Here is a 13537-nt window from a genome sequence, read left to right on the forward strand (position 1 = left end):
CTCCCGTTGAAGTCCCCCATGAGGAGGACTTCCCCGAGTGATGTGTAGTGAGAAATGTCCTCCGACAGTCGAGAGTAGGGGTCCTGGATAGCATATCGTGATCCATGTGGTGAAAAGTAGCATATGGAAATGTATAGCCCTCTCTCGTGGGTGAGCTCTAGCCGTACCCACATATAGCATGCCTCCTCGTCTCTACTCATCACCTGTATCCGGTTGTGTAAGCTCCGTCTGAATAGTATGGCCACCCCTCCTGACCCCCGAGCTATACTTTGTCTGGTGATGGTCCTGTAAGTCGACTCCCACTAAACTCCTGTGACTACAGGTAGTCCTCTCTCTGGGCTCTCATGTGTCTCCGTAAAACATACAAAGTCATGCTCACTGATGATCTCCTCTAGGCGCTCCGGATGTGTCCATATAGAACCATTGCAGTTCCAGACTGCCCCTCTGAGTGGTGTCTCCTGTGCTAGTGTATGTGTCTCATAGGTCCCGAATCCCTATGAGATTGGGCAGCCGTTGATGAAGATTCTACCATCTCGAAAGAAGGCCTTTTTACCTTCTTTCTGTGCCTGAAGTACTCTGGGCATGCATGATTTTCTGTGCTCGATCTGCATCCTAGTGAGGTCCTCGTCCATAAAGATATGGCCGCCTTGGAGGCCTCATAAGAGCACCCTTTTGCAAAAAAAGGTGGTGCAGTCCTCATCTCCTCGTAACTGCATGATCAACGGGCGAGCTCGAGTGGTGTCACGGCCAGCTCGCCATGCCTTTGTAAAAGGCATAGTCTCTTTGTAGCCTAGTTGGCTACAAAGCTCTCATGCATCCTCCTCTGCTGAAGGTCCCTCTTTAAGGCCAGTGATCCTAACATTGTGTTTCCTCATATGGCGCAATCGCTCCTCCTCGAGAGTAAGCTGAACCCTCAAGTGCTCTCCCATGTGAACCTCCTCGCATACCTCCTTCTTGATATTCTTTTTAACTACTTCCACCCATCCCGATTGTTTGGCCTCCATTTCTGTCTGGATCTCTTCTTTGATGTCTGCTTTCCATTTATTTTTTGATCTCTACTTCTATATCTTCGAAGCTCGAGATTTCCCCCTCTTCCCTGGAGATCCGGAGGTGGTTGATGCTTTCTTGTATAGGGTGTATCTCCGTGTTGGAGGTGTCACGGAGTTCTTCGAATGCTTTCTTCCAAGCCTCCTTTTCTTCTGTGAGGCCTCCGATGTTATCCTCCATGTGCTTCATCTTTTCCGTTATCCTCCTTACTTTGGCGTTCAGTGCCTTGTCCGCATCTTTCTTTGCCTGTGTGATAGCTCTGGCTATCATGTCCTCCACTTCTTTCCTGTCAAGAGGTGCCATGGTCGAGCTCGAGGAGGCGAGTCTGAGCACACGGGAAGCCTAGTGTTTACAGCCCATCCCCTTGAATGTTGAGCTGCTAATGGATATGGGGTTGGCCTGGGCTGCCCGTCTGTGGGCTGCTGTGATGGTGGAGCTGCAGCACAATGCAGCACAAGGTGAGAGGTGGGCTGAAGGCGAGGGGTGGGCTGGAGGCTAGTGGTGCGTTGCTAAGGAGGTGAGTGGAGGCGAGTGGTGCATTGCTAAGGAGGTGAGTGGTACGAATGGTGTAGGCTGGGCGATGGCTGGCGGGAGGTGCTGTGCGAGCAGGCAGGGTGGGGCGCAAACTTTGCAAATGAGAAGTACAAGGGTTTGGAACACTGCTAGAATGAGGGGTGCCCCTCTCCCTATATAGGGGCCTAATTGAAATGCCCAACGCACCCAAAACCCCACGACCCATAAAATGGGAAAAGTAGGAAAAAATAGCACCCACCAGAAAGGCTACAAGTGGCTAGTTGGACAAAAACTGAAAAAAACCTCGTATGCCTAGAATATGGAAAAGCCTCATATGTCGTGAGGATCATACCATTGATCTGATACCTGGAAGCACACCACCGGACCGGCCACCTTACCATGTGAGTCGAGACCAGAACGAAGAGATTATGAACCAAGTGAAAGACCTCTTGGAAAAGGGTCTTGTCCAACCTAGTACTTCACCGTAATGCTCTCCAATGTTGTTGGTTTTGAAGAAAGACGGATTTTGGAGAATGTGCATCGATTATAGAGCTCTCAACAAAATCACCATCAAGAACAGATTTCCGATTCCTAGGATCGATGATATACTTGACCGACTACTACAGGGATCCTCGTGCTTTAGCAGGATCGACTTGAAAAGCGTATATCATCATATCCGAATCGCGCCAGGAGATGTCTACAAGACAGCTTTTCGGACTACTTTTGGGTTATCTGAGTTTTTGGTGATGCCTTTTGGCCTAACCAATGCTCCTGCGACATTTAATCGGATGATGGACAGGATTTTTCGAGAGTACAGACTATTTGTTGGCACTTTCTTTGACGACATCATTGTTTTCTCCAAGGATGAGGCAGAACATAGAGAACATTTGCTTCAGGTCTTTCAGGCATTATGAGATCACAAGTTGGTGATTAATGCGAAGAAAAGTGATTTTTTCCTATCAGAGATACACTTTTTGGGACACATTGTCTCAGCAGCAAGAGTGCAAATGGACCCGACCAAAACAGAGACTATCCGTGATTGGCCCTATTTGAAGAATGTCCATGAAGTTAGAAGCTTCTTGGGCTTGTGTTTGTACTACAGATGGTTCATTAGAAAGTTTGCAGAGGTTGGCTCCCCTATGCATAACTTGACACAGAAAGGAGTCCTTTTCTCGTGGGGACCCACAGAGGTGACTGCCTTTCAGACATTGAAAGAGAAATTGACTACAGGACCAGTTTTGACTTTGCCGGACTTGTAGAAGTCATTTGAAGTATATTGTGATGCTTGTGGTCGTAGTCTGGGTGCGGTCTTAATGCAAGAAGGCCATGTCATTGCTTACGAGAGCCGATCGTTCTCAAGGCCGGAATTGACAACACTGATTTATGAGAAAGAGCTTTTGGTGGTTATCCATGCTCTTACTCAGTGGCGACATTACCTACTCGGAGCGGATTTTACTGTCTTTACAGATCATCAGAGTTTATGCTACTTCTTGTCACAGAAGCAGGCATCGGAAAAGCAGATGCAATGAGCGAACATCTTGTCACAGTTTCACTTCCAGATTGTCCATGTGCAGGGACAAAAGAATTTGGTGGCACATGCTTTGTCTCGGAAATCGTTGGTTTTGGCTATTTCCGCGACACATCATAGGAGCTTCGAGGATACGGTCGATCAATATGCCACAGATGCAGATTTTGCAGACATTTTCACACGGATACGGGATGGGGAGACAATAGCGGGATATTCCATTCGGGATGGCTACTTGATGAGGAAAACCATGTTGTGTGTTACACAGCCGTTGAGGGAAAAGGTTATGACCGAATGCCACTGTCTGCCTCTTATGGGTCACCGTGGCATTACTACCACCTTCAAAGGGGTAGAAAGATACTTCTTTTGGCCAAGACTCAAGAAGGATGTGGACCAGTTTGTGCTCAGTTGCTTGGTATGCCAGAAGGTTTAGTTTGACAGACGTAAAGCATAGGGATTGTTACAGTCTTTACCCATACCCACCCGCCCCTGGGAAAGTATTGCAATGGATTTCATTTTTGATCTCCCGAGAACACAGAGTGGTCACGATGGTATCTGGACTATTATTGACAGATATAGCAAACAGGCTCAATTCATTCCAGTGAAGAAAACAATCAAGCCGGGTCACATAGCGAGACTGTTTGTGGCCCAGATCTTCAGATTACATGGCATGCCCGATACGATTGTCTCCGACAGGGACCCTAGATTCACGAGTTTGTTTTGGAAGGCAATTTGGGAGAACAGTGGCACGCGGTTGCAGTTCTCGTCATCTTTCCACCCGCAGACTGACGGGCAGTCTGAGATTGCAGTGGCACGCGGTTGCAGTTCTCGTCATCTTTCCACCCGCAGACTAGCGGGCAATCTGAGATTGCCAATTCAGTGTTTGAATTTATTGAAGTCTTATATCTCGGATCAGAAGACTCAATGGGAAAAGTATCTACCTTTGGTGGAATTTGCCTACAATAACACGATACACTCTTCGATGGGGGAGGCGCCATTTGAGATTATTGAAGGTGCTACAAAGGTTCCACCCTTCCTAAGCATGAAAGATAAGATTTTTGAAGCCAATGAGTACACGCGCGAGTTGGACATGGCTTTTGCCAAGGTTCGCGAGGCTTTGCAGAAATCTCAGGAAAGACGGAAAAAGGTAGCGGATCGCCATCGTCGCGATTTGAAATTGAAGGAGAATGATTGGGTGCTCTTACGTTTTGAGAAGGCACGCCTGAGAAAGAAGAAGGGAAAGGAGAGGCTTTTTCCAAAGCTTAGTATGAGATACTACGAACCTTTCCAGATCTCCGAAAAGATCAATGATGTCTCCTTCCGACTGAAGCTGCCTGACACTCGGAGGATTCACAATGCATTTCATGTGAGTCTCTTGAAACCTTTTAAAGGTGATGTGTCCGAAGATGGGGAGCCTGATGAGCAATCCGAAGTGGAAGAAAACGAGGAGATCCTTGTTCCAGAACAGATATTGGCACATAAGGACAAAAAGATTAAGGGTAAAGTGAGAAGGCGGTTCTTGGTTAAATTCGCTCCTTTGTCAACAGATGCCTTGATTTTTGAATACTAGAGTCACTGATGTCTCTTTGAGCTTCAGGGATATTGAGAGTTGACAATATATAGCAGCTTCAGGGATATTGAGAGTTGACAATATTCTGCTGTATGACTTAAAAATGGAATTCCGGAAAATATGAAACTGATTTGTTCTTGACTTGTTTAAGTGCAGGAACTGATAGACAAAATGACTGTAGCATTTTGGTATGAATGATCTCAATAGACATGGTTGCAATAGGGATTAGTCAATCGGGCATCTATGAGGTCCTGAGTGGATCTAGATGCCATTGTTGATTGTATTGCTGATAAATTATGGTCTGAGATCCGAATGAATGTTGGATGTGATTTGTTATGTGATGTCCTATGATGTCGTGTGATGTGATTGTCGATTGGTACATGTGCTAGATGTGTGTTCCTAGTGCGTCAGTACTAATAGTCAGTGTCTGCTAAGACAGTTTATGGCTTCTGTCTGTTTTGCAGGCCTAATCGAGGGCGATTACAATACTTTCAAGATGAGGGTACGTCACAAACTGGTGACGTGGCTGCCCGGTACACACACCCTCTCCGCATCGACAGCCCCAGAATATGACCTCCGCTGGCAGCAGTCCCGGAGCAGGTGCTGTACAGCAGCCCTCGGAAAACACGACGCTATTCGCGGGCAGACAGCCACGTGGCAGGGCGTACGTACGACATAATTTTTGGGTTGCTTTTGCTGGCTACACAATTTACAGAGAGACAAAGTGAAAGAGCTTTTGCTTTATTTTGGCTTAAGAGAGCTTGAGAGAGAGAGAACATGCTTTTGATTTTGGAAGCTTTTGGGCTCTGCTTTTAGCATCCCGTGTAAATCTATAAAATAGTGGTTTGGGCTCTCACTTCTCAGAGCATCTGGACGCAGAGTCTGAGAGTGAGTCCCGACCACTCGCTTGTACTTTGAGTTGCAAATTAATACAAAAAGAAATACCGAAAGGGGCGCCAGTCTTTGGAGCCAATAGCTCTAGGCACGGAACTCCGCCGGGCCAGTGTCGAATCAATTGTAAGCTGTGAACTGTTTTGAAGTGAATTCTTGTGGTGTCGCAGTAGAATCCCAACTTGGAGTGTCCAAGTCTGTTACAAGTTCCTTAGAGTGCTTTTCCCATGCAAAGGCTCGGTGTGTTCTTGGGTTCCTTCTCGTAAATCAGCCCCGTCTATGACGTTTATGGGATGAAAATAGAGAAAGACAGCAACTTGTTGCGACGAAAACACTCTCCGTAGGCACTTGTTCGTGATGGAACTTGCCTACATGGTCTTGGCGACATCTTGTGCAATTGGGGCAGCCATGGAAATACTGGTGGCTTCGTCTTCGCGGCTGAAAATCTGCAGCAGCGCCTCTTTGCATCTAGTGCTGGATTTTTCTTGTGCTTAAGAGAAGGAGAGAGTTTGCTTTTGTAGCTCCTGGAAGCTGACGGGAATAGAGGCGGTCTCGCCGGTAGAAATAGGGGAGGAAGAGGGGCGCCCAAGCTAGAGGGGGAGGGATCGCTTGTGCTCTGCCAGAGAGAGAGAGAGAGAGAGAGAGAGAGAGAGAGAGAGAGAGAGAGAGAGAGAGAGAGAGAGAGAGAGATTGTGGGCTGCCCAAGAAAGAGAGAGATTGCGGGCTGCCCAAAAAGGGGGGTGTTGGGTTTTTTGTTGCTATATTTACTAGGTGGCTGCCCACCTATTAAGTGGGAAGCCGTCCTATTTTAAAAATGGTATGAACCTGTTAAAAACTCAATAAAACCTCATAAGCTGAAAAGAATGCTTATACAATCATGTTCCTAGATGCGGTCTCATGTACAAATGCAATTTCAACATAGATCTCTACACGGAAAAGCATCTGCTTTCCGGAAAAGCATCTCCTTTCCCCGCATCTGTATTTCCTCAAAGTTTCCTCTGAACCCATCTTCATTCAAGTGCTTGCTCGTTCTTGTGCACAATTCTAACATAGTTCGGAATTTCCTCCTGACTATGGAATGTTCCCTTTCCGATGCCCCGTCACCCACCCACCATGTGACGCATCAAGAATACCCATCACCTTGTCTTTTTTCACCGAACTTATTGTTCAATCTCCTTCGAGATGCTCTATGTCACCCATCCTATGACGCATCAGAGATGTCCGTTCCCGGATGGTTGAATACTTCTTCCTGATGCTCCGTGTCACCCATCCGATGTGACGCTGTAGAAGTACCTGTTCTTGGTGGCCTTACAGATATCCCCGTTCACAATGCTCGCGTCATTACTCTGAATGCCGCACTAGAAATATCTGTACTCGGATGTCTCCAGCACGAAAAACCCTCTCACTTATAATTTCAATAATTCATTTAGAATTGTTTTTCCTTCAGATAAAGCCAATTTAACAACACTCCTTCAAGCTCCATGTCAAATCACTGGTGACTTCAACTTTACCCTTGTTGTGCTTCATCTCTTGTAGTCGAGCTAATCAAATAGCCTTAATCTATTTCTTTGGATCTCGGAACTCCATATTGAACTTGATTGAGTGGTCCAATTCAAAGAGGAACTCCTCCAACAGTTCCTCATCTATCTTTCTTAATTGCCCACCTAGTTGCGATACTCAGTTAGCATAAGACCTAACATGTTTACCTTGTTGAGACAAAGCCCGAAAGTCCTTTGTCAGTCTTTGGAGATACTGTGGAGGCAAAAGCGTGCCTTAAGATCCTTTTGGAACTCCTCCCTACTAAATATGTGAGGCATATCCAAAAAAGACGCGTCATTGGTCGCCTTGTGCGTAGCCGACTTCTTCTCCATTTGCGTATCTTTCCAGATGATAGCATCACGTGAGCGATGCATAGAGGCCAACAGAACCTTTTTATTTTTGGACTTTTCACAACCTCAAAATAAGAGTTGATATGCTATAACCAAGAATAAATGACGATTGCATCCATCTTACCATCATACCGATTAAACTGGATCTTTTTGAGAATAGTCTTTGTTGCCTTTGCAATGTTCTTGGCAAGCCTCTCATAATCAGGTTTTGGTCTTGGTGTCGTATCCTTGCGGTCTACTAAAACAACAATGAGATCTTGAATGCTTTTGTTTGGCATAGCCTCCCTTTCGGTCTCCAAACCAAGCCTTTGTGCTTCCTTTTCAGCCTCAATAGCCAAGCGGCATTCTTCTTGCTCCGTTGCCTCTTTCCTCTCGTGAAGATGTGAGTCCTCTTGCTGCATCATCATGTTCCTCATCATCTCATCTTAACCTTTATGGAATTGGTCGGAGGAGGGCTAATTGGTCCTCGTAATGCTTTTTCTCCCTCTTGATGATCTCTATGTAATGAGGTTTTGGGTGTAGGTTCTCCCTTTCATGTATCCATATTGCTATGGGTCACAACCATGCAAGCTTTTTTTCCCTTGTGCAAGAGGAGTAGCAGACTTATTTCCGGGACGGCAGGTTATAGCTTCTACCTCAACATGCTTGCAACACCCGGTATACATGTCACAATCTTGGACACCCCAAGATGAGAATCTGGCACGACACAAGAGAGAATCAGTTAAAATACTTCAGTACTTTAAAATACAGTTCAATTTGGTCGACACGGTTCGGCGTAGCTCGTGCCTAGAGAGATTGGCCCCAAAGACTGGCGCCCCTTTCGGTATTTCTTTTATATTAATGCTTGAGCAAAGTACAACTCCCGAGGGGACCTCTGCTCTCAGACTCTGCGTCTAGATGCTCTGCAGAGTGAGGCCCCTAAGGCCCCTAAGGGTCTATTTACAAGGGATGCCCCAAAAGCAATTAAAACTCAAAAGCAAATTGTCCCAAAAGCAACTGGTCTCAAAAACAGCCAAAAGTAGTCAGTGCAAATTATGGGATTCCGTACAATCGGCCACATCAGCAATTAACGCAAATTCCGGGTTTGCGTACAATCTGCCACGTTGGGATTTTGTACAGTCTGTCACATCAGCAGTCGGCACAAAGTTTAGAATTCCGTACAGCCTCTGCCATGTCAGCATCCGTATTGTCTGACCGTATGGTCCTACCCGGGTGGTCATGCCACGTCATCTGTTTGCGACATACCCCCTCTTGAAAGAATTGTAATCGCCCTCGATTACGCCTACAAAATTAGACATAAGCTATAAACTAGTTCAGTAGACACTGACTCTAGGTACGGACACACTAGACGACACAAATTCAGCACTTGTACAAAGACGACACTCACATCACATCACATTCAGATCATCTCACACAGAATCCATTCAAATCTAGGACCATGATTCCTGGCAATCGCATCTAGATCCGCATAGGTTCAGAATCCAGATCATAAATGCTTTTTGCCAAGATTTTCCATATACTTGCTAACCACTCCCACCCAAATGGAATGCCAGGACGTGTAGCAACCATGGCATACATCAAGCACCCTACTGTTGAGGCATACAGAATCTTCACCATTTCAGCCCGTTCACCATCAGATTTAGGACTATCCTCTGCGCTAAGTTTCACATATGAAGGCAATGGAGTGAGCATTGGTTTTGCCTTCTCCTTATTGAGATGTTGCAACACTTTGGATACATACTCCTGTTGCGACAGATAAAGAAGCCTTTTCGATCTGTCACGCAGTATGTATACGCATACCAAGAATGCGATTAGAATCACCAAGATCTGTGACTCTGTCATGTCAAAAGTTTTATGCAAGTTTTTCTCTAATGTATCCAGTTCATGAGCATTCCTACCAGCAAGAAGCATATCATCCACGTACAAGATCAGCAAGAGAAGGCTGACATCTGAAGCTTTCTTGGTGTACAAGCAGTGATCCAGTTAACTCTTGTTGAAACCCTGGGACTGCATGAATGTATCAAACTTATAATATTTTGAGTTTACACACCATCTTCTCTTTTCCTTGGACCACAAAACCCTCAGGCTGCGGCATATATATGGTCTCATGTAAATCACCATGCAGGAATGCTGTATTTGCATAAGCTCCATATCCTCGCATGCAACCAAACCTAAGATGGTCCTCAAGGTAGTGAAGAAAAAATTTCATCGAAGTTAACTCCTTGTTCCTGCTTGTACCCCTTAGCAACCAAGCGTGCTTTCATCTTGTAAACCCATTTGCATGGTAAAATCTTGTACCCTTTTGGCAAATGCACCAAATTCCATGTACGGTTCTTCTCAAGTGAGTCCATTTCTGACAATATAGCCTTGTGACATTTCTTGTTGTCCTCTCTAGTCATGGCTTCTTTGAAACATGACTGCTTACCACAGTCAGTAAGCATAACATAATCAGCCACATTTGCACCTGGAACAAATCTATCAGGCTGTCTAGTAGGCCTAGTCGATCGTCTGATCCAATGGTCATTATTGGCTGGCTGTTGGGCCGGCAAATCACCATTTTCAGCTTGCTGTCCTGGTATCTCAGCCTGCAAATCAGCATCAACAGCTTGTTGGTCTGTTCCTGCATCTCCAGTGGCTCATCATCATGGGCAATAGCTGGCTGATCGTTTCCAGCATCATTCCCTGCTCTTTCAGGGCCATTTACAGCAGGTATTCGCTGCTGCAATTCAGGCACTCTTTGCTGTCCAAAAGATAGATCTTCCTAGAAAACAACTCTCCTGACCTCTTCAGTCCTTTGAGGTTGTTTGTGCATGCGATCCTCACTGAAGATTACATCATTGCTGTGTACAATTTTCCTCTTTTTGGGATCCCATAATCTATATCCCATTTCTCCTTCGTCACCATATCCTAGGAATATGCATTTACAGGACTTTGGTTCCAACTTGTCCTTGTGTGTGTGCACAAACGCTTCGCAACCAAACACTCTCAAATGAGCGTATGAAGGTGGCTTGCCCAACCACGCTTCCTGGGGAACTCTCCCATCCAAAGACCTGTTAGGCGACCGATTGACCACATGTACGATTGACATAACAGCCTTTGCCCAAAATCCATGGGGTAACGCAGCATGTGACAGCATATAGCGGACTCCTTCTTGAATAGTCCGATTCATGCGCTCTGCAACACCATTTTGGGATAGATTATGAGGTGCAGTGAGCTACCTCTTTATCTCTTTGCTGTCACAGAAGTCTTGGAAGGACTTGGACACATATTCACCCCCATTGTCAAAGCGAAGGCACTTTAACTTACTGCTGGTCTGATTTTCAGCAAGTGCCAATAACTTTTTGGATACCTCTAGCGTGTCATCTTTATGATGTGCTGGATATACCCAAATTTTCCTTGTGCATCATCAACGAAGGTCACAAAATATTACTTTCCACCCAGGGACAAGTTTGGCATTCACATACAGCACTATGAACCAACTCTAAACGTGAAGGCTTTAGATAAAGAGACTTTTTATGTGAAGTTTGGGCATGTTTTCCAAATATGCAATGATTACAAATTGCAAAATCTGAAAACCTCAAACACGGTAAGTAACCCAAATAACAAAGAGCTTTCGTTCCATTCTCAGGCATGTGTGCTGACCGGTTGTGCCACAAGGAAACACTTGGCTGCTTACGGGTCACCACGGCATTGATACCATACCACCTTGAAAGGTGTGGAGCGATACTTCTTTTGGTCGAGACTCAAGAAGGACGTGGACGATTTTGTACGCAGTTGCTTGGTATGCCGTAATCGAGGGCGACTACAATGCTTTCAAGAGGGGGGCATGTCACAAAATGGTGACGTGGCATCCGTACCCAGACAAGCGCACTGCCAACGTGGCAGCAGTACCCGTAAAATGCGCCGACAGGCTGACGTGGCAGGCTGTACGGACTGCCGTTTGGAATTTCCGTAAATCACGGTGCAAAAAGCGAGCAGCGTACGGAATCCCTGATTTTACGCTGGCTGAATTTTGGGACAGCTTTTGGGCCAGTTGCTTTATTTTAAGAAGCTTTCAAAATTGAATGCTTTTGTGGCTCTGCTTTCGGGCATCCCTTGTACCAATAAATAAGTGGGCAAAGCCTCACTTCTTAGAGCATCTGGACGCAGAGTCTGAGAGTGAGCATCTACCCACTCTCTTGTACTTTGAACACAGATTAATACAAAAAGAAATACCAAAAGGGGCACGAGTCTTTGGAGCCAATATCTCTAGGCACGGAGCTACGCCGGGCTGTGTCGACTCAATTGTGAATTATGAACTGTTTTGAAGTGAATCTCTGTTGTGTCGCGGTAAAATCTTGATTTGGAGTGTCCAAGTTTGTTACAATACCCTTGCTCTCGGTTCCCTTTTTTTGTTACAGGGCAATATCATTCTTCCGTTTGCACTCCCCAGGCAATCGTCTTGCATGTGCTTCCCTATTGTTGCAGATTCAAACCAGCCTTGGAGGTAGTTCTACATTCCGTGTAGAACTTGCACAACCATGCACCTGGATTTCCCCCCCGCCCAAACAAACCCACCCCCCAACCCAAACTCCCCCATCAAAGTAAAAACCAACAGGACCTCTCCCGAGGCTTAATTCGGAGAGGTGCTCATCTGTCGGTGTTGTACCAGCTTCTCATTGTTTCTTGGAGGTGTATCGGCTGTCCATTGCAGAGGATAGGCTTGCACCTGCATGGCTGTTGTCAGGTGTTTCCATCCATCTCCTGCGGCCACTGCCTGACACTCCAATCTTAATACTGATTTTGTTAATTTCTCCCTATTTGATATATTATTCCTATGTGGTCGTGCTACACATTGTAATGTCAGACTGTGTTTTTTTAATGAAGGTATATATGTTTCACAGTGATCAATGTCCTTTCTTGTGCAGTGAGTTTCTTCGAGCTTTTCTAGTTCAACTTGCTGTGCTCTCCAACCATCAAAATGGACGAGATACTCACATTCGCCAAATAAAAATTTATGGTCCACGGCAGTAAGTAATATGCAGTTTTTGTTTTTGACCTTTCAAAATGGTACTGATGGTCATTGAACCTTGATTTGTTTACCTTGGACAGGCGCCCTGTTATTGGTCAACAGTTTGAGTTTACTTCAGCAGAGTTTATAATGTATTCCACTGTAAGATGAAGCTGTAATGAGTTTTTTTGGTAAAAAGGTTTTGACAATAGAGAATTACCTTGCTTGCAGAACAAGGATAGGAAGAGGCACTAATAGCTTCAAACTTTTAATAGTTTGCTCACATTGATCTTGAAAAGTAAGCTCTTTGGGTTGGACTGCCTTGTAAGCCATTGTGTTGTCTTGTTTGGGTGATCTGTGTTTTGTTTGTCAGCGAGGCTACCGAACTTAGAGATCTTTTATGGGGCATGATAACAGTCTCAAAAAATGAATATGCGTGCATGTTATTTTTGTGGCGTTGAAGTGCTAGGGAATGGTCCTTCAGTGGCCATTATTACATGGAATGGCCACTACAGGACCATTCCCGACCGTCAAGTGTTGGTGGGAGTGGGGCTAGACTGTTCATGCGTGATCACTGCACCCTGGAGCTGCACACCTGATACCTGCACCCTCACCTGCACATGTTATTCCTTGTGCTGAGTTGGCGCTCAATCATTGCAGGCAACGAATAGCACCGCATGCTGATGTGTCGCATGCCTGATTAAATTCCGATTGCTGACGTGCTCACTGGCTCATCCAAGCAAGCATGGGATTCTGCCTGCTGAGGTGGCATGCATTGAAAGGTTGACGGGCTGAATTCTGCTGCAGAACATCCAGTGGATGCAGGGCTGCGACCTTCAGCCCCACTCTCACCGACACTTGACGGTTAGATAGACTTTGTTTGAGCTTCGCAAAAATGTAGAGCAGCAGTGATTTTCCCTAATCACTGGAAGATGACTTCATGCTACGAGTGAATGAAAATACAAGTCTTCACCAAGATCCTCTAGTTACAAGAAGAAACACCTGTCCTTAAATGTTATGTCTTCTTTTAAGGTTGGTCAGAGTGGCCACGTAGCATGATACCTACTTTACCTAGATGATCTGAGCGCATGTTGTTATGCAAAGTCTCTCAA

General features: G+C 45.5%; 1 protein-coding gene across 1 annotated transcript in view; it reads left to right on the forward strand.

Moving 5' to 3' along the window:
* The window catches only part of APC10 (anaphase promoting complex 10), a 39389-nt gene extending 25888 nt beyond the window's left edge, over window positions 1-13501 (forward strand). The window contains exons 5-7 of the mRNA XM_086525155.1: window positions 12343-12444; window positions 12527-12587; window positions 13086-13501. Of these exons, the coding sequence (XP_086381281.1) occupies window positions 12343-12444; window positions 12527-12587; window positions 13086-13109 (187 nt within the window). The 3' untranslated portion in view covers window positions 13110-13501. The remainder of the gene's footprint in view (window positions 1-12342; window positions 12445-12526; window positions 12588-13085) is intronic.
* Window positions 13502-13537: the final 36 nt, after the last annotated feature.

Source organism: Adiantum capillus-veneris, chromosome 12, assembly GCF_014529385.1.
Source record: "Adiantum capillus-veneris isolate H3 chromosome 12, ASM1452938v2, whole genome shotgun sequence".
Classification (NCBI taxonomy): Eukaryota; Viridiplantae; Streptophyta; class Polypodiopsida; order Polypodiales; family Pteridaceae; genus Adiantum; species Adiantum capillus-veneris.